Below are 21,009 nucleotides of genomic sequence, written 5' to 3' on the forward strand. Positions count from 1 at the left end.
TTAACTTTTTAAGATGAGAATACAATTTGCAGATCGGTGGGGGTCCAACTGCTGGGATTCCCACAGATCCAGAGAAAGCCAGAAAATTGTGCCTAAATGAACAGAGCGCACTGCACGTGTGCGAAGAACTCGCTATTCATTATCAAACACTAAGCTTGGCAATGTTCTGGAGCCCCATAGCGAATGAATAAAGCACTGACAGCTCCATTAATTCGGAGAATGTTTGTACTCTGTTCTAAGACTGACAGGGGTCTCAGTGATCAGACCCCCGCTGATCCACTAGTTATCCCCTAACTTTCTAAAATAGGAATACCCTCTAACTGGACAGAACTTTTCAGAATGCCACATGGACATAGAACAAATAGACTTCAGCTCACCCTATTGAGTTCTATGGCAGAGTTTTCCAGGCATGTTATGTGACCTGTGCAGTGGGTGGATGGACTCTGACCATCACCTACTGTGAATGGCCATCCTTTCTATATACTGGTGTCACCTTTCACTGTAAGTGAAGGATAGCGAGGAGACTGCTTAAAAGTTCTCTCTTCAGTACAGAAAGTGTTTTTACTATGTTATTATGCCCTCTGCTTTAATAATCCCTTGGCTGCACTTTCCCTATTACACATGGAGATATGTGCCTCCACAACAATGGTTTCTTAGAAGGCTAAAAATAAGCAATCATCTGACATACAAAGCTTTGTTAGTTCATCAGCTGATCACAGTCCCTATTACACACTTGTTAGTCAATAACCGGTCTGTGTAATAAGGCCCTAAGACTCAGAAAGGGTGTACATGCACCGTTATTTAGCTTAGATTATTGTCTTTTAATGATAAGGATCCTTGTGACACACAAGAAATCTGTTGCTGATAACTCTGTACCTGTTAATGTATATACTGTAGATATATTTTAAGAGATGTATTAGAACTATACATCTTATTTGAGGATAGAAAACGGACACAAACCATTTACCTGCTAGACCTGGTCTCAGTGCCAATGCTATCCTGTGGACTTCCTGCAGCTTGCTCTTCCTCTGAACGATACCTGAACACAATGGATGGTTTCTCTCCAGGCTCTCCACGGCTTTCACTGAACCAATGATGTCTTTGAACTGGTGGAGGTGGAAGCATGTGAATAACAGTACCATCTAGACCAAGTAGCTTTCCCTCATCTCCTCTGTCTTCACAGCCCCCTTGTCCACCTCCCTCCTTCTTCCTCCTAAAAAAACTTTTAAAGGAAATCCAACGACGTGGCTTGCCATCTGCCGGCCGACGTGGCTGTGTTGCTGAATCAGTTGGTGAAGGTCGGTTAGCTCCAACTGGTTTTCCACGGGTTGCAAAGTGTTTGTGCAACATAGTTGCATGGTAGGGTGAAGAAGTAGAGCGTGGAGGTGGGAAAGGAGGAAGAGGTTCTGTGTTGGCAGATACAGTAGGGCTGTCATCACTGGAAAGAGCGGGGGAATTTTTGTTTAATGTCACAGTCCCAAAAGTTTCACTTTTGGATGAAAAAAGAGTTTTTGGTCTTCCTAATGAACTGGTATGTTGCTCTGGATCAGACTGCGTCTCTGGTGGACGATCATCACTACTGCCCGATTCAGGAGTTAAAGCTTCTGGTGGAGAACGAGGAGGCTGGATGGATGCCACAATCTGAGACAGAACACGATTGGCACTTTCCCGTGTACATCCACCTGTCTCCTGGGTAACCCCCCCAACAGAGTCCTCTTTTTTTTGTGCTTTAGCAGGGGTTTCTATTTCCTCATATGTGTGGCTTGCTACACTTCCAGTCTGGCGTTTTTCCTTGTCTGGAGGTGGAGGAAAGACACCACCAGTGCCAACAAAACTTCTGTAAATAGCTAAATTATCATAAGCACTAGGATTGATGAGGATGGGCACTTTATCAGCACTTTTACAACTGTGGGCATATTCAGGTTCATCATGAATAATAATAGGAAAAGGTGGCATTCCTGCATTGTTATAGCTGTTAAATTTGATCTCTGATAAGTTCGGAGAACGAACAGGTACAGTATGGGCACTTAAACCTGCAGTGGGTGAAGTTGGTGCAGACTTATAGCAGCTTCGTTTAGGAGCTTCCACATTTTCTGTTTTTGCAAGCTTCTGCCGAGGGCTGGTGCTTGATGTCCAAACTTCCTGATAACGTGTAGAGCTTGACTTTTTCAATTTTGTGTTCAGACGAGATGGGCATTCCCCAGCCATGGCAGCAGAAACATCAACCACTGTGTATGGTTTACAGACTGGTTGCTCCAAATTAACTACACGATATGGCTTAGCCTGTGCCATATTGGTATCTTGGTTTACATCTTGTGTTGTACTATCTGGCCCAATTGGTGATGCTTTCTCTGTGAGTATATTGCCATTGCAAAAGATTCCCCCAGAAGATGAGGAGGAGGAGGAGGAGGAGGAGGAAGTGGAAGATGAAGATGATGAGGGAGGACAAGACAAGGAATCAACCATTGATGTATCGGGAGAAGGTGAAACAATGTTGCCTTCCCCCTGTCCAACCACTTCACAGCCATTAAGGATCTCATCATAGCTATCATCATAGTCCACAGCACACACCCTTTGTAAGGACTTCTGACGTAATGGCACAGTATTCCACTTCTCTCTTTTCCCAAGCCTTCCTGGGACAGGAGACAGACTGCCACTTTGAAGATTAGCAAACCGTGGTTGTCCCCTCATACGAATCTCCATTGCCAAAAGTTCTTCATCACTTTCTTCCCAGCTCTCCCGTTCCCCTTGGTCTTCTTCATCTTCCTCATCCCAGCTGTCATCACCACTGGAAAACTCTGGATAGCAAAAGCGACCACCATCCATTCCAATAACAGCACCCTCTTCTCCACTTAAAGCTACTCTTCTAACACCTTTTTTTGACCCTCCTTCTTCATGACGACTTCCAGATAAACAGCTAGCAGGTGGCTTTCTCTCTAAAGAGCGGCGATAACATTGATTAATCCTACATAGAAAGTTTTCTCGAGGTGTAGCTTCTAAGGGAGGTGTTGGTTCAACTGGACTCAAGCCTGCTATCTCCTTCAGCACTTCTGTGAGTCCACTGCTACTCACATGATTGTTATTAGTGACTGTTTGTTCAGCTCCTGTATTGTTATTTGCTCGATCATCATTAGATACAACATTCTGGACTTGTGTTCGAGTGGTTTGCATGGGTAGTGGTGACCTAGAATGAGTCTGAATAGGATGACCTCCTGCTCCATCTACAGACATCATAGTAGGCTTTACAGCGATGGTAGGTTTCTTGGCCACAGGTGGCCTGAACCCAGCGGTTGCACGTGGTCGCTGGTTGGGAATGACTTTGGCATGATTTGCTCGATAAGGAGGTGGTGGTGGAGGAGGAGGAGGTGGTTGACCAGGGCTGCCTCTGCCAAGAGCCGATAACTGATGTTGACCTTTTGGCTGAAAGCAGTTCTTGCACTCCCCTGGTTTCCAAACATGCTCTGTGAATGAGCCGCAAGCTGACATGATTGCAGGTGCTGCAGAGCATGGCACCAGGGCACAAATTGGAAATTCAATTAGAAATTCATAGGTGACAGTGATGTACCAGGCTTTACTCGTTCATGTACCCTGGGGGAAAGAAAAAAAAAGGTTTGAACTTAGGTATGCAACATAAGAGAACATTAACTATCATTTTATCATATTATCATTTTGTCTAAGAATAACATCCACTACATAAATTATTCAACAAAGTTTTTAGGATCAGGCTAGGTTCACATCTACGTAGGAGGCTTCAAACAGGTCCTCGGTCATAGAATTTGAATAACTGGGGGGGAACACTGCAGCAATAAAAAAAATTCTGTCCTGAAATCCTGAATCCTGAAAAATGATGGACAAGGCTGAGAAACCCAATAGATCCCATTAGAATCAATGGGGTCTGTCAGGCTCTGCTCGTGTCCACTGTGCAGTGGTCTGTTCAGCTCAGTTTGGCAGGGTCGAACGAACTCTGCAATGGTGGCCCCAAATGGAGCCTCTGATGCAGATATTGTAGAGTGTGTACATGAGGCGTAGCAATATTTCTGGTCTTACATACAACGTGCATATGGTATTTTTCCCTAGTTTTCTGTGCTGCTGGCCTCACCTTTGCCTTTATCCCTGAAAAAATGGGCGGAGACTAGTTGCTATGATGGCTTCCATACATTGCATATACAAAAGAGGAGATCCTGCTCCCCTGTATGACTCCAGTACAGCCTCAGAGACATTATACAGCAGTACTAAGGAGTGTAAGTTGTAAACCTAGCATTGTGGTTAAATATAACAGCTGTAGCAGCTAACTGCAACTAACTCCCCCTGCTCTTTAAATACTTCTAAGGGTAGCATGTAATAAATGTTAAATTTGTATACATTCACTTGTACTATTGGTTAATGAAAGAATTTTGACTGATGATGGTTAGTGACCATTTCAGTTCTACGTAAAAAATAATCTGCATTTCTTTCTACACAACCCTTACACTTTGTATCACACAGGGAAGGAAATGGGCAGATGTATAAATTAGCATTCTTATTTGTGTTACACAACCCTGTTGCAGCTTTCTTCTGGATTGGAAAAACTCAGTAGGTATTATAACACAATGACAACATGTACAATTGCTCCACGGTAAGCGACAATGCCACATTTCTAACAGGCGTACATTATGTTATGACAAATACTTACCACATAGGCAGCAACACACTGTCACATTAAAACATTATTCTATTAGGCAATGCAAGACAGTGCCTCCAACATACACTGTTAAAGTTGACTGTACCATGTTCATTGGCTGTGCCAAACTCCCACTGTAAGTAAGCTGTGCCAACCTAATTGTTACATAGAAAATGTATATATATATAGAACACTGCCTCGCCAATCTCCCCCTCAGAAGCTGTCAAGTAAATGGAGAACAAGTATACACGATAAGATGGAAATCCTTCGCCAACTTGTCTCCCAAGTCTTGTGGCCCTGCTGTCCTTGATCCAAACACCCTCACATTACCCTCGTGTTCAGACTGCTTTATTTGTACAGGCATGATAAGTGACCCGTGAAGAGTTCCCGGTCTGTCTAGAAGCCTTCCTCCCATGGTAAGAATGGTGACCTTTAATGAAGTTGTTTCTCAACTATAATTTTTCCAATGTAACTAAAACAATTCTCATTGTGACCTTTTAGACCCAGAACTATTTTTGACCTAACCCTATAACCAGCTATTCCCATCTTAACATTCCTAGAGTCTTTCAGCTAGGATCCTCAGAGTTACTGTTTCCATCCTGGCAGAAGTTTCTAATAATCCACTGACCCTCAGCACCCTTTCCACACCAGGCCTAAGCGCCTCATCTAGGTTTCCAGCCTTTGCAGCATCAGCTGTTCTTTAATACTGGTTTCCGTTTGGTAAGGAAGGAAGACATTAAAGGTCGGATACAGAGAGTAACCCCCCCCCCTCCTTCCTACAACACCACCTCAACGTCCTGCCTCTGAATCACACATGGGTGTGAGGGGGATACCTCCTGTGTCACAGCTCTGCAGAGCATTGCTCTTTTAACCCCTTTCTGGAAAGACTCCTTCCATAGACAGTGGCGTCTTCTGGATATCAATACACATCATATAACTGATACTATCATCCATTATACAACACAAATACCATGCCACCCTGCTACAGTTTCATCCTCATGATCATACACAATACAGTCTACCTGGCACACAGGTAGAATAACATGCGTCCTGTGTGTTCATGAGTTGTATTCTTTATTGATGTCTGGGCAGGTCTCTACAGCGAGGGCTTCCAGCATTGACAGAACACAGCATGTGCATGTGACAGTACGTAGGCGGTATAGAAATGTGACAGCCCAGGCTTTGTACATGTGTATATGTGCATATAGGTCCAGCTTCCCTGCCTCCCGGGCCTGGGAAGAGTTACAGGAATGCTCGGTATGTCTGGGGGGGTCAGTCTGGGAGCAGGGAAAGTATGTGCTATTTACAGGACAATATGGGGGAGGAGGCTCACCACCCAGTCAAAAGGCCCAAAGAGCATCAATGTAAAATTCTACCCTAACCAGAACTGAGCCAGCATCTCTAGTTAACTATGTGATTGCCAGCTACACCCAGATTTGAGAAACAGCATTGTCTAGGAATACAGAATTAAGCTAAAATCGCATATGTCAATGCCAGTGCTACTGCTGCAGACCTACAGCTCCTGCCCCCTTATACATTGATGCAGAATAGCAGGTTACCATTCTCTACATAGACACACATGCTGATTTTACAATCTTCTTCTAATAATAAAACATCACATGCCACAAAAAAACAGACAATTCCTTTCAACCTCTTATGCCAGCAGCATCTCTCCTCCCCATATAACATGCTCTGTTACTGCATGTCAATCCCACAGATTCATATCAAGCCAAAGCAATTCCAGCACTCACCAGAACAGGCGTTTAGCTGATCTGTCCCTGCAGAGAAAGACGGTCACACTGCGCTGATCATCTGAATATGTATGTGACAGAACAGCCTTTGTATGACAGAAAGCAATGTGTGTCTATGTGTCACAGCAATCTGTGGCTAAAGGCGATAGAGCTCAGCGTACCAGAGCTGTCAGGATGTGCCATAGCCATACATTACTGTGACAGCCTTGTGTACATGTTATTTAAAAGCCCAGTGTCAGCGTGTCGTGTGTTCCAGCCTACGATGTGCGTGTCAAGGCTATCCGGTGTGAATTTATGCCTGATGTGTGTATGTTTGCTGCTGGCCTGTGCCTCTATGACTCTCTCAGCCAGTGTGTCTGCCTCTTTCTCTCTCTGTCTATCTGCTTCTCCCCCTGCAGGGAATGTTCAGAGCAGCAAGCAAATCATTTCCTGAAGGAGGAAGGCACACATCTTTTTTTCACATACACATAAATACGCTTCCCCCGCATATACAAATACGAGCGGTAGCACTCAGCTGATGTTCACATGCACTGCACACACTGGCCACGTATCATGCAATGGGCTAAAATACACAGATATACAAAATATGCATGAAATCTGAAAAAAGCACAAGACCAAATGTTATGTATTTTATAAATGGAATATGCAAACCCCTTCCTTACAGCTTCCACTTATCCAGAAACTGATAAACCAGAACCAAAAGATCTATCATTAATGGTTTCTATACATCTGATGAACCTAGTGAATCCCTGAGCGCGATATGTGATCTGTTTACTGCAAGTCCAGAAGATTCTGTATCCTGTGGTTTTCTGACAAAGCATCTATAGGACAATGCCCAGTAATGTACCCGCCTTCTGATATCATTAGTGTTAAATATAAGGTGATGAAGCCCTCGTCCTGCCAAAAGAAGATCAGTTGTTACAAAATGACACAAAATAGACATCATGTGATGACCATTTTTATGACTAGTGGTCATTTATGACTAGTAAACGCTATACAGTATACACAAAATGTTTTCAGTGAAGGTCACTGGTACATGTACGTGTCTACAACAAGATTATAAATCAGAGAAAGGAAATCTACACATTACAATATAACAAGAATACAAAGCTAGGTAATTCAAGCGGCCACTGTCTTAAATGTATTATAGTCTCTAATGGTGTGTACTCCATAAAGAGGGTCTCCCAGGGGTGGATAATATTCCAAGAGATCAAGGGATCCCTGAGGGATCCCCATCCCATTACAGCCGTATTTTCTTCCCCAGCTAATGGACAGCTCATTCAAGGATACATTATACCATTAAATTGTGCCATTTAAAGGAAACAGAGGAACAAGCAACTTATAAATAATACCAGAGCTTCAAGGCAAAACTGCAAGCCCTTATGTTAGTAATCGAGCGCTAACAACCGAATTAAGAAACCAAACACCCATACATGCTAAGAAATCCGAAAATTGTCAAGGAAATTGCTACACCTTGGGCTACAAAGGAAAAACAAATAAATATAGATTTACAGCTCAGTGCATATTCAAGGAGGGGTATTATATAGGGATTGTAATATATAAATGCATAACACAAAGATGTTCCTAAAATGGAAAGCACCGAAATGTCCCCCGCTCACCTATCCTGTACTGCTGTATAGCTGCCCTTTCAGGAGTCTGGGAAAGCTGGGTGACAATGGCGGTAGCTGTAAGTTTAGTTGTTGTCATTCAGGGTTCAAAGACATAGCTGAACTGAATGTTTAACTACTGACAAATAAAACCAAAGCAGCACCAGCAAACATCTGGTTTACATGTGGAATCCAGGAAAAATGTAGCAGTACATGGTAGCCATTTATCTCAATACACAGACAGCTCCAGCCCCAGGAAGGGGCCTGATGGAGGCTGGGGACTCCCCTCTATGACATCCATATGCTCTAACCGTGTATATGACAGAGGATGTTATAATAAGACAACCCCTTTAAAAAAGTCACCATGACAAATGCTGTTTAATCTGAAGCCAGCCTGGTGATCGCTGATCGGCACTGGTCCAGCTTTACAGACTCCTGATGTTCAGGTGTTATTGCTGGGGAAGGTGCAGCTGGCTATACATCAAATGAATAGCCAGACATGTACTACATCAACTGGTTGTGGTTGTGCAAGAGCCACTCTATTAATACCAGAAGTGATTGGCAGTGGATTAATCCCCATTAAAATATCCAATGTGTAAGGCCAAGTTCATTTCATAGAAGATTGTCTGTAAGTAGGGCCAGATTCAGATGTGCAAATTACAGTTGCAAGTTCCAGCCTGACTGCAGGTCACTGGAAGCATCATAGGGATCTATGAAACTGATCAGAACCATGGTTAGGCCAGAAGCTATTCCCATATCACACTCATCTGATACTTAGTTTAGGAAATATATATATGGACAAGCATATATTCTTCCTGTAAACATAGACACGACTATGATCACAGGTAAGAAAATGGAGTGGATGAGGCAGAATACACACTGCTCGGTCCCTGTCACCACTTGTATTCCACTGAAAGCCCTGCATGCACAGACAGTGCCCTTCTGCACAGAAATCAATGATCTCTCTGTGACCATCTGGTTTTCTACAGTCACATTCCAAAAGTGGGACAACAGAACGGCTGATAGACTGCAGTGTACAGGGAATCTGCAGGCATGTCTACTACCTGATGAAATGTTACACAACATGACACACAGAGAAATAACTGGACTATCATCCCTTTCGCTTAACATGAGATCCTAATAATCCTTAGAAATGCTCTATAAATAAAGCACGCGTGAGAACGGATGTTGTCTAGTTTGGGCACTGGGATGGGATAAACTCAAGTAATCTGTCGCTGGTTAGAGTTGCAAGAGACAGCAAATCAGAGGAGGCATGTGAACTACAAGGTTAGGGTAGCACAACGTAATATGCCTTAAACTACATGGCAGAAATTTGAGGCACACTGTGGTGCTGAGAAGGAAGGTAAGACACATCCCTTCCTCCTCAGCTTCCCCAGCGCTATAGGGGGTTATCAGCAGGTAAAATTTGTCTAACCTGCTGATAGTTCCCCTTTAAAGCTTTCCTCTCATCTCTGACCACTCCTAATGTTCTAGGCAGCTGTGTACAGTGATACCTCCACGCTGAAGGGGTAATAAAAATCGTCTGTACGGACTGTATTACAGCATGTCCTTTTTTGTCACGGATTGCGGATCTGCAAAAAACTGGATGTGTGAATAGCACCATTGAAAATAATGGGTTGTAATGGATTCCGTATTTTCTGGTCCAGGAAAACGAATGAAAAATACTGACGTGTGAATTTAGCCTGAATGTAGCCTTAGGGTGGTATTGCACGGCCGATAGGGGCCCGATAATACCTGTAAAGGAGCAACGATCTGCTAGATTGGCGCTCGTTTACTGGGCCTATTACACGGCCCGATAATCGTTTAACAAGGGCTGCAAGGACATCGTTACCGATGTCCTTGCAGCCCTTGCTTAAACTATATACTTTACCTATCCAGGCTCCAGGGCTGCTCCTGCGGTCCACTTCTTCCGGGTCCTGCGCGCTCTAGCTTCAAAACAGTCTGTCAGCTGACAGACCGCTCAGCCAATCACAGGCCGGGACCGCCGCAGCCTGTGATTGGCTGAGTGGCCTGCCAGCTGACAGGTTGCTCTGAAGCTAGAGCGCACGGGACCCGGAGAGAAGCGGACCGCAGGAGCAGCCCTGGAGCCTGAAAAGGTAATCTGATAAATCACTCAGCACACATCCTATACATTTCCTTATGTCCCTCATCCCTGCAAATGAAAACTTATAATCTTACTTTTATAGATTGGCGCGCCGAATGGTAATCACTGGTAAAGATGAGCAAACAGGGCCGAGGTTCAGGTTTGTACAAACCCGAACCATCACCACTTGCCGTTCCGTGGGGAAGGTGGAGACGGCCCTAGTACCGCCTGGAAAACAGGGATACAGCCTGCATCACATAATGGGACTTGCTGTACCGCGCATGTGTGGCATGATGAGAACGTCGGCGCGCCACCAGATGCTTACATCGCCGAACCGCCCAGGGGGCCGTGACTACCTTCCCACAGTCTAACGCCCAGATGACTACTTGGGGGTGATAACCATACGGTACACCTATCTATAAAAGCAAGATTTCATTTGCAGGAACGGGGAATATAAGGACATGTATGGGAAGTGTGCTGAATGATTTATCAGCACACTTCTTCCTGAGCTTACTAGTCATTTTATACATGATTTAATATATTACAAGGTATTCTGTTTTGATTTATATTGTACAATGCTATACAATTTTATGGGGGGGGGGGGCACAGGTAATAAGTGGTTGCCCTTGAATTAAAAAGGATCCTTAAAATACACTAACAATCATACCTGGGTCCTGGAGGCTTCTGCACACTAAAAAACAACAAAATGTATCCTATAAAAATAAATGAGGGGTGTGAATCAAACCCGAAAATCCAGAAACACCACATAACTTAGGAGGTGGCTGCCAGAGAAAAACACTGCTCATAGTATGGAGCTTTATTATGTCTTAAACCATAGAATATTCTTTTCTTCTCTTGCCAGACCATAGAATTTAATATTAATAATGGCAATACTTCCCAGAACAACTGAAGAAGCCATTAGTAGAATGCAGCACACCTATCCAGCCAGGAGAACATAACAATATGAAAGAAAGATGTATATCCCGGAATAAATGACCAGAGTGATAAATGAAAAAATGGCCATGCACCACTGACTCAGAAAATATTAGTTTGTAGCAATGGACCCAAATCGAAACAGTGACAGTGCCATTCCCTACTATTCACAGATCAGCCCAGTGACAGCTCCCATCTATATTCATAGGAAATGGTAATGACACAGTATGCATGGCCCAGATGGTATAGTCAGCCATCTGCAACCGCCACAACAGCAGAGAAGTGCAGCACAGTTTCTACGTATCAGCATAAAGGCGCAGACCTAGTATTCAGGGTTTGCCACCAGAAGTGCAAGTGTCTTACATCTGACTTTGTAATCCACAATGATGAGCCTATTACAATGACGGAGAAAGGCCATTTACCATAATGGAGGAGTCTGATGAGTTAATGAATTGTCACATCAGGAGGCTCCATGAGTGGTTGTACTGAGCTCTCATAAGCAATCACAGCTGATCGCAGGGGCTAACAGTAGACTGACTACATTTTGTGGAAGTATACAGTTTTTGTGCAGAACTGAGAAGTGTAGAAGACCAAGCTTTTAAAGGGGTGCTCCAGCAAAGAACAAATTCTTTTAAATCAACGGGTGTCAGAAAGTGTAGTAAATTTGTAATTTACTTCTATTAATAATTCTCCAGTACTAATCAGCTGCTGTATGTCCTGCAGGAAGTGGTATATTCTGTACAACCTGACAATGCTTTTTAGGGTGCCTTCACACGTACCGAATCGCAGCAAAATTTTCATTTCAATGCGGATATATAAGCCGGCCCCTTTAACCCCCCACCGCACGCAGCCCCGGCCCAAAGCATACATTACCTGCTCGGCACCGCGGCTGCAGTGAAGCCCCTGACTCCCCTCACTCCCCATCAGCCAATTAGTGCTGCCGTGCACTGATTGGCTGATGGGGAGCTAGGGGAGCCAGGAGCTTCACACAGCCGCAGCGCCAAGCAGGTAATGTATGCTTCGGGCCGGGGCTGCAGATGCGGGGGGTTAAAGGGGCCTGGTCATGAAAATTCTGCTGCGTGTATGTGACCCATTCAGCTTCACACTACCAGGATCCGCAGCGCTGCAGATCTGGTATGTGTGAAGCTTAATAGAAGTGAATTACAAATCTCTGGCACTTTCTGTCTCCCTTTAGGGGCCAGGAGTTTTCTCACTGTCATTGTCATTACAGAACTTCAGAACAATAATTGCTCACCTTACAGAGCTCCCCCTGGACAGTGTTCCATTCAAATTTGGCACCTTAACGCCATTCCTGCACCCAGATATAGTCCCCAAAGTGCTGCTCTTACACTTTCTATTCTTTTTTTTTCAGCTCCCACACTAGTCCCTATGTCTCCTCCACCAATCAGCTCTCAGCAATGCTGCACAGCCGTCCCCCATGTGTACCAGCAGCTTTTTAATGCAGGGAACGGCTCTACAGCTGTATAACAGCCCAATGAGAAAAGAGGGATACAGGGGCAGGAGGAGGATAGCAACGCTGTAGAGCTGTCCCCTGCATTGAATAATCACTGGCACACAGAGAGGAAGACTGTACAGCGTGTCTGACCGCCCCAACATCTCTCCTCACTCAGTGTGCTTTCAGCCAGGCTGTATTGCCATCCCCTCTGTGCAAATGCTGAGTCTAAGCACATAGGATGGGTATACAACCTGGATGTCTTCCCCCACATCCCTTCTTACCCAGTCTGCTGTCTGCCGGGCTGTAGAGACATCCTCCCTGTGCAAATACTGGTTCTAAGCTAAGAGAACGGCTATACAGTGTAGCTGACTGCCCCTGCGCAGTTCACTGGTGTAGGCATTGGCAATCAATTAAATAACAGCCTGACATGAGAACGTGCAGCAGGGAGGGACTACAGCAATCTCTACTATTTTTTTCAAACTGAATCAGTCAAGATTTTTACATTTAGAACAGTGGAGGCTAAAGGCCCTATTGCACGGGCCGTCTAGAAGAGCAAACGAGCGCTCTCAGCGCTCGTTTGCTCCTCGTTCCCCGCTGGTTGCCGCCGCTATTCAACGCGGCAGCAACAAGTGGGGGAGTGCGGGAGGGGCGGCTGGGAGCTGCGGGGGGGGGGGGGGGGGGTGCCCGGGTGATCGCTGATCATCCGGGCAGCCCAAAGGATACAGCAGCGTCTGCTGCTGATGCTCCTATTCAACGGAGCGACGGCAGCAGATCGCTGCTATATCAGTCGCTTGTTTTTCAACATGTTGAAAAACAAGCGACTGCAACGATCAGCCGACATGAATACGGACGATAATCGTTCCGTGGAATAGGGCCTTTAATCTATAAAACAGGGGCCCCTGGTGGAGAAATGTATAAAGATGATTTGCAGGGTGATAAAATGAAAAGAAATAATAATAAAAAAAAGGTCTTAAAAAAAAAAAATCTAGATACACAGCCCTTGCTGTGTATCTAGAAAATAATTAAGTAATACTTACTTGTCCATCCTCTCAGATGTCGCGGTTCTCGGTATGCCTAATACTATTAAACCTCTAGATTGGCCCAGCTTACCCAGGTTTAGTTTGGGTCTTGGGTACCACAATGGGTTCAGATTGAGGCTTTGATTGCCCCTGCCCTACTTATTGAATCCCCCACCCTACCGCATATTTCATCATACAACAGCTAATCTCCCTAACCAGAGTGCCTCCCCCTACGGAACTCACAACAGTCAAATTTTCTATAAATACTTCCCTAGTCGAGGTTGAGTGGAAAATCCCCAGATGGTATATGGTCCCTACTAGGGTGGCACGGAGTAATCCTGCACCTTCTATGTTTCATGAAGTGTTGCAGCAGGGGCTCCATGCACCATATTTGGAGGGAGTGCCCACATGCCTCCAGGCTTTGGATTCATATTACCTTATCTATTCAGCTGCTGGAGTTAACCAGGTACATTGCTGCTATATTGATTGGCGCTGGTGCAGGAATGCCGTTGGCGCAGTGTTTTTAAAAAAAAATAAAATAAAATAAATCATCACCTGGTTACCGCACTTAGTACAAGGCCAATGATAAGCTTACTACCGCCTTCAAGATTCTCAGGACAAATCTGACGCCTTCTGGCAACCTTGGATGACTTATCTAGGCTTCCGTTCTGAGACCCGTCTCCTATTTGTCTACTTTTTATATCCTTGTGCTATACCCTATGCTTTGCCTGTCTTGTCTGCCCAACTTTCTTGTTTCTGAATTTGTTCTCGAGGATATTACCCTCGCTAGATCTGAACCTATTTCTAAGGTGGGATTTGTTTCCTCTGTGGTTTTTGAGCGATTTCTTCACTGTATACATTAGTTTCTTTTAATGTATTACTTGAAAATTTCAATGCATAACTAATGCAAAGGTTTATATCTTTGTAACGTCTGTTTAAAAACAATAGAACCTCTTACAAGTAAAAAAAAAATCAAAGTTCAAAGGTCATGTTAAAGTTTCATGTGTGGTCAGTTAACTAATTCACAATGAAATTAGAATAGGAGACGTGTGACAACTGAGGTTTTGTATGATGGATCCGATTAGTTCCAATGCCACTTAAAATAATGCCATCTGTGAAAAACATCACATAAGACATCTGCATCTTAAAGTGCCTAGCCTGTCATGTGTGTGCTCTGTATGCTTTGATGGAAGTAAGGAGTAAAATGTGTGATAAATAAATCCTTATAACAAATGAAGCTTGACTGTAACATCAATGGAAATGAATGAAAACCCTAACAGGCACATTACCTATGGGGAGCTTTGATGTGATAATTTTAACCTGGTAATTGGGGTGCATTGCAACACTAGGGCACAATGGAGTGACTATGGAAGAAACCTAGATAATACTGACAGATATGGAAATAAAAGGGGGGAGGCCAAGAACGTGTGTATATATTAGTATGGAGATAAATGCAGGTACCTACTCCCTTTAATATGAAAAGGCCCCATTACTCCAAGTGATTATCGGCCATATTTACTTGATTGCTTTTCCCATATACTCACCTGTCAAGTTCATCTATGTCTGTATCCCCTATCCTATTGCGGCTCAGTGCACGTGGAAAAGAGCACTCACGTGGACCAGTGTTCAGGACCTCCCAATTTGCTTACTATGAAATTGAACTATGCAGCTTCAATGTGCTAAGCAAGTACCAAAGCCATAGTGAAGGCTAGGTTATGAGACAGGACAAGTATGGGGAGCTTTTTCTGAAACTTAATGTATGTGGGAAAACCCCTTTCAAAGGACTACTACTATTACTACTCATTTAAAAAAACAAACAAACTTCAAACATGTCATAGAGCCATATAAAAAGTTTTGATTGGTCAGGGTCTGGAGGCTGAAGCTACAGTCAATGCAATGCACAGATCCTTTCATTGGGGAATGGTGATCTGTGCCACAATTGTGGTCGGAAATAGGACCTGTCCCTGTGTAAACGGAGACATTTAAATAAATGGGTTCGTAATCTATCCATATATTATAAACTTGTGAATGGAGACTAAGGCCCTGCTAAAAAAAAGTGAGAAGTGTTCAGTCTCTTTGCTGCAGAAGACGTATTCTATAGAAAGTCTATGGAATCCACTGTCTGCAGCGAGAAGGGATATACAAAGAGAAATACTTTACTTCCTGCTTTCTCTAGCAATCAATGGAGTCTCAGCAACAATACCTTAACTGATCAAATTATATTGACATCTAGATTTTGACATCCCTATGCCATAGACTTTAACAAAACTCAGAAAAACCAAGGGATTACAACTAATCTACCATAATGTTTGTCTATGAAAAGAATGGGGCATGTTAGAACAGCAAAACACAATCAAGTTCTACGTCATCTGCAAGGACCGACCTAACACTCTGATCACTTTTTGATGTAATAATGGGCCAGTCATATTTTCATTGTAATGTTTGTTATTCTCACTTGTAAGAATCTTAGGTGTACTTTTAAGAGAACATCACACTCAGAGTGTTCTTTCCCGGTCCTGCGTCACATGGCTGAGACAGCCATATAATGTAATTCTATGGGGCCTTTTAGCTCACAGAGCAGAAAAGTAGAAAGCAGACTGGTCGTGATCTAAACATTTAGACCTTGACCAATAAACACACTTTATATGTCAGAAGATTTTTTGGTGACAAGTCAGCTTTAACCTTTTTTAGAGAATTATTTGAAGCTTTCGTGCCAGGATACCTAGAAGGGTGTTTACATATCAACCTTGCTGATAACTATACTAAAGACAAGTTGCACGAGATGAGACAAGATCACTCCCTTATCAAAACCCCTTTTTTATGTGAAAGATTAATAATTCATCATATATTATACATATTGGTCTTTTAATTTGAGACGACTACCCCCATACAAGATTACTTTGCAATACAGTTTTGGTCGATCTTCTTAAAGGGGTTTCACTGTATTACTTTTATCACCTAAATATAATTCCCTACTACAGGCATGCTACTCATGTTGAAGAGTAACATGGACCATTTTAAATCAGAGGCAAAAAGCTACCAAGGAAGTTACAAATATGGTGTAATCCCACATGTGTCCCCAGGCCACAGAGGAAGGGAACGCTCATAAAGGGAATTAGCTGAGCCCTTGAGAGACCTTGTGTTTAGATCAATAATAAAGTGTTTCCATTAATGATGATCACTGAACCAAGTGAGATTAGGGAGATTAGTTTTCATTACTGATAACTAACATGGATGACCCACATTAAAGGGATTTTCTGATTTATAAACTCATTTCCTAAAACCCTATTAAGGTATCCCTTGTTAACCCCTACCCACAACAACTAATTGTATTTTCTTTTACCCAAAAAAAAAATAAAAAAATCAAAAATTGGCCTAATAATTTACACAGTAGAGGGCTTTCTGCAACTGTATCCAGTCCGGAAAAATCTAAACAGTCTACATAAACTAATAGCTAGTGGAACATTGTGTTCAATGGTGAATTGGGATGGGGGTGCACACGGATGCGCCTGCATCCAAATTTAATAGAATTGAAAAACTTCACTGACATCGGCCGTTCTGTGATTCGGCTGGGTCACGGGACGATCAGTGCCTTACGTAGTGTGAACCAGGCCTAAATGATTCCATACATAGAAAATAACATTGCATTATGGTGCATTTACACAGAGAGATTTATCTGACAGATCTTTGAAGCCAAATCCAGGAACAGACTATAAACAAGGAACAGGTCATAAAGGAAAGACTGAGATTTCTCTTCTTTTAAAATCCGTTCCTGGCTTTGGCTTCAAAAATCTGTCAGATAAATCTCTATGTGTAAATGCACCATTACACATAACACTTAGAAGACATTACAAAAGGAAGCGTTTACTGTGCAAAACACAGTACTATTCAAAGACAAGCATTTACTATGCAAAAAGTTACTGTATTGTTCTATACCAGTCATGTCAAACTCTGGCCCGTGGGGCCACTATTTTTGGCCCACCAGGCAATTCAGAGTTTGAATTACATCTAGCCCACCAGGGCTACTATATAAGAGACTATGGGGGAGGGCTGGCTACTGTATGAGATTACTGGGGAGGGCTGGCTACTAAAAGAGACTATTGGGGAGGGCTGGCTACTATATGAGACTATGGAAGAGGTCTGGCTACTATAGGAGACTATGGGGAAGGCTGGCTACTATATGGGACACTTCGGGGGGGCTGGCTACTATTTGGGCACTATTGGGAGGGCTGGCTACTATGTCAGGCAATTTTGATTGGGTTGGCTACTACATGGGGTAATATTGGGGAGTTGGCTATAACATGGGATGGGGTTTAATCATATTATAGCAATTTATTACGTCATTTATCACAGTGCACAGTGCTGGGAGATGCACACCACTGACAGTGCCCCAGGAACACTGCATTTGTGCTTCAATAAATATCATGGTTGGCCCGCGACTTTGTCCAATTTTTTTATTTTGGCACCCTGTGTATTTGAGTTTGACACCCCTGTTCTATACTATCAGTTATTTCAGGCTGCAATGTCATTCAATGGCATAGTTGTTCAGGAAGTGTTCTGTGTGCATGAAAATACTTGTACGAAGGTATCTTTATTTATGATCACATATTCTAAAAACCAGCTGGGTCAAGTATGAATACAGCAAACATTTCCAAGAACTGACACAATTGTATAGACCATATAGTTTACAGCTCAAAAAATGTCTACTTAAAGGGGTTCTACCAATTTCAACTAATACTGGGCATGTCAAGTTAATATTTCAGAGCAACGTGGTGGTGGGTAACCTAGACAACCATCTATCGACAAAAGGAGGGAAATAGCAGCATATCAGGAGAAGGACACAAGTTTACTAAATGAATATGTTTGACTTGACAAGCCCTACAAGTTTAACTATGTTAATTGAGATGGGAATATCCCTTCAGGCGAAAATATCTGAAACTTTTAGTTGTTTCATATGCATAAAATATGTGTGTATTTTAAAGAATCACCATGTCATGAGGCATGTCAAAAGTTATTAATTACAGTCTTTCTGCTGAAACCCGCTGTGATCAGGAGATAGAGCTGGGGGTGGACAGCAAGCAAACAGTGCGAACCACTCCCTGGCTAGCCATTAATCTCGACAATGTACTCTTATAGACTTACTCTTACAGAATTAGCTGTTGGGGGATATGGCCAGGGAGTGGATTGCGCTGCTGCGCTCTCTTCCACACTCTATCTCCTGATCACAATGGGTCTCAAAGAGATCCAATGTGAATAATGACTTTTGACATAAACACACAGGAGGAGATTTATCAAACGGATGTAAAGTACAATTGTCTCAGTTGCCCCTAGCAACCAATCAGTTTCCACTTTTCATTTTTCAAATAATCTGTGAGAAATGAAAGGTGGAATCTGATTGGTTGCTAGGGGCAACTGAGACAATTCTACTTTACATCAGTTTGATAAATCTCCCCAACATTTTTTTCCAAGGACAATTGTTTCCCTGTTCTCGGGACTGGTGGGGGGTCCTACAGGTTGGACCTTCACTAATCAGCTTGCTATCCCAAATACTATGGAAAGGGGATAACAAGTTAAGTTGGGAATAGCCCAACTGGGTTTCCCAATACACTGCAGGAGCAAGTAACACTGCTATGCAACTGTATATCTGTGACATATTTATTAAAAGAGATACTATCTCTAAAATACATTAATACCATGAAGAAATTGTTTTTTTTTTTTTTTTTCATCCATTTATTTTGTTTTACCTCCTGGAGACAGTACTCAACATCTTTCTCCTGCTGTAAAGAAAGGGTCAGAAACACGAGACAGAACAATCCTCCCTTACTTTCTTGTATCTTATTTGAGGCAGTACAATGGATACACAATTTGGTCAGTAATCCTCTGCCTTTTGATAATAAAATGATAACATGCGATTTCACTGCAGACTGTAAAGGACCTATCACTAACGATGTCCCTGCAGCACGACAATCTAGCCGTGTAATAAGCTCAGTAGCAGATCAGCACTCGTTTACTATAGTGATGGGCTGTCTAATATGGCCCTAACACAAGGTGCTTTTTGGTCCAGTTTGCAATGTGGCCTATTTGGCCACTACATGTCAGCTCATATGAATGATTACCATTTTACATATGACAAAATAAACAGTAAAAAAAAAAAGCAATGTAAAAATGATATGTCAATTTTTAGTGATGGGCTAAAGAAGATTCTTAAAAACAGGCTAAGTTCTAAAGCAAGTGGCCACTTTTTTTTTAAGAGAAAATTCTTTAGATATTGATAAATGCTGTAAAATTGTGCATGCTGAAATCCCTAGTCTGTGAACAAGAGATGGATTAGAGATCAAGCTGCACGCTCAGAAGCTATGCAACTTCTCTAAACTTCATCCCCAGTGGCAGGAAAACCAATATAAGCTCTACTGGCTAATGCTATTTATAAAGGCATAATAAAGCTACAGCTCATATGGAGTGCTGCTAATATCCTTTCCATAGTAGTTATGTATGTAAATGTCTCGAGATGTTCTAAACTGGAAATATAAGAAATACAGTAATGATGATGGGCATTAGAAGTTATTAAAACTCCTCCATCAATGCCTTAGATTTAAAAAAAAAAAATAATCATCAGCTTAGAAAGAGCTTTGGCGCCTTGACAACCTGACAATGGACGACAAAGTGATGAACCTCAAGGAGTAATGGGGGTTATTGTAGATAGTGGGGGTAGATTATACCAAAAAAGACTCTAGGTTATATGAAGACAGCAGGGGTGGCAGTCAATAGGAAGTGGGGGTCTTGGGGGTCCAGTAGGTGTACCTGAGGGTAGTAGGTGAAACACTGGTGGAGTAAAGGTGCATAGTTTACAGACAGTAACTTTTTGGTGAAGAATCAAAAATCCATTCACTTAAAAATCAGATTTTAATGTAAGTTTGGAGTCACATATTCTCACCTTGGTGTCTCCACCTAGATTTACATTATGGTAATGCTTATCCACGACATGTCCAAGCTTATTATCATCGCTTCCCTGTGGATAATGGTATCGTAAACTCACATTAGATGCATTCAACACTTCTAAATACTGTGAAAATGGAAAGTGTCTATACTTTGAAAGTTAAAGGGGTAGTTCAGACCATTTTTTTTCTTTTCAAATCAACTGGGGCCAGACAGTGCAAGAGGTCTGTTATTAAGGGGCCTATTCCACGGAGCGATAATTGTCCGAATGGGCCCGATTTGGCTGATTATCGCTTGGTGGAATAGAGAAAACGATCAGCCGATGATCGTGTCATCGGCTGATCGTTTGTTTAGGTCCAAACCGACGATTTAAGAAGCAGCATACATTACCTAGCAGCTCAGTCAGGCCGCTCCGGAGTTGATGCTGCGTTGCGGGACCCAGGGAGGAAGACGGAGCGGAGGAGAAGCCCTGCTAGGTAATGTTTGCTGCAAGGGCTGCAAGGACATCAGTAACGATGTCCCTGAACCCTCGCTAACAAATGT

General features: G+C 42.9%; 1 protein-coding gene across 3 annotated transcripts in view; it reads right to left on the minus strand.

The window, feature by feature from the left end:
* Positions 1 to 21,009, minus strand: part of PEAK1 (pseudopodium enriched atypical kinase 1) — a 54,204-nt gene that overhangs the window by 14,581 nt on the left and 18,614 nt on the right. For 2 of the 3 annotated variants that reach the window (XM_069981259.1, XM_069981241.1), the window contains exon 2: positions 968 to 3,588. In XM_069981259.1, the coding sequence (XP_069837360.1) occupies positions 968 to 3,486 (2,519 nt within the window). In that variant the 5' untranslated portion in view covers positions 3,487 to 3,588. Of the gene's footprint in view, positions 1 to 967; positions 3,589 to 6,411; positions 6,773 to 21,009 lie in introns of those variants that run through there. The other variant, XM_069981250.1, reaches the window with a different exon arrangement.

The sequence above is a fragment of the Dendropsophus ebraccatus genome, chromosome 1, assembly GCF_027789765.1.
Source record: "Dendropsophus ebraccatus isolate aDenEbr1 chromosome 1, aDenEbr1.pat, whole genome shotgun sequence".
NCBI lineage: Eukaryota > Metazoa > Chordata > Amphibia > Anura > Hylidae > Dendropsophus > Dendropsophus ebraccatus.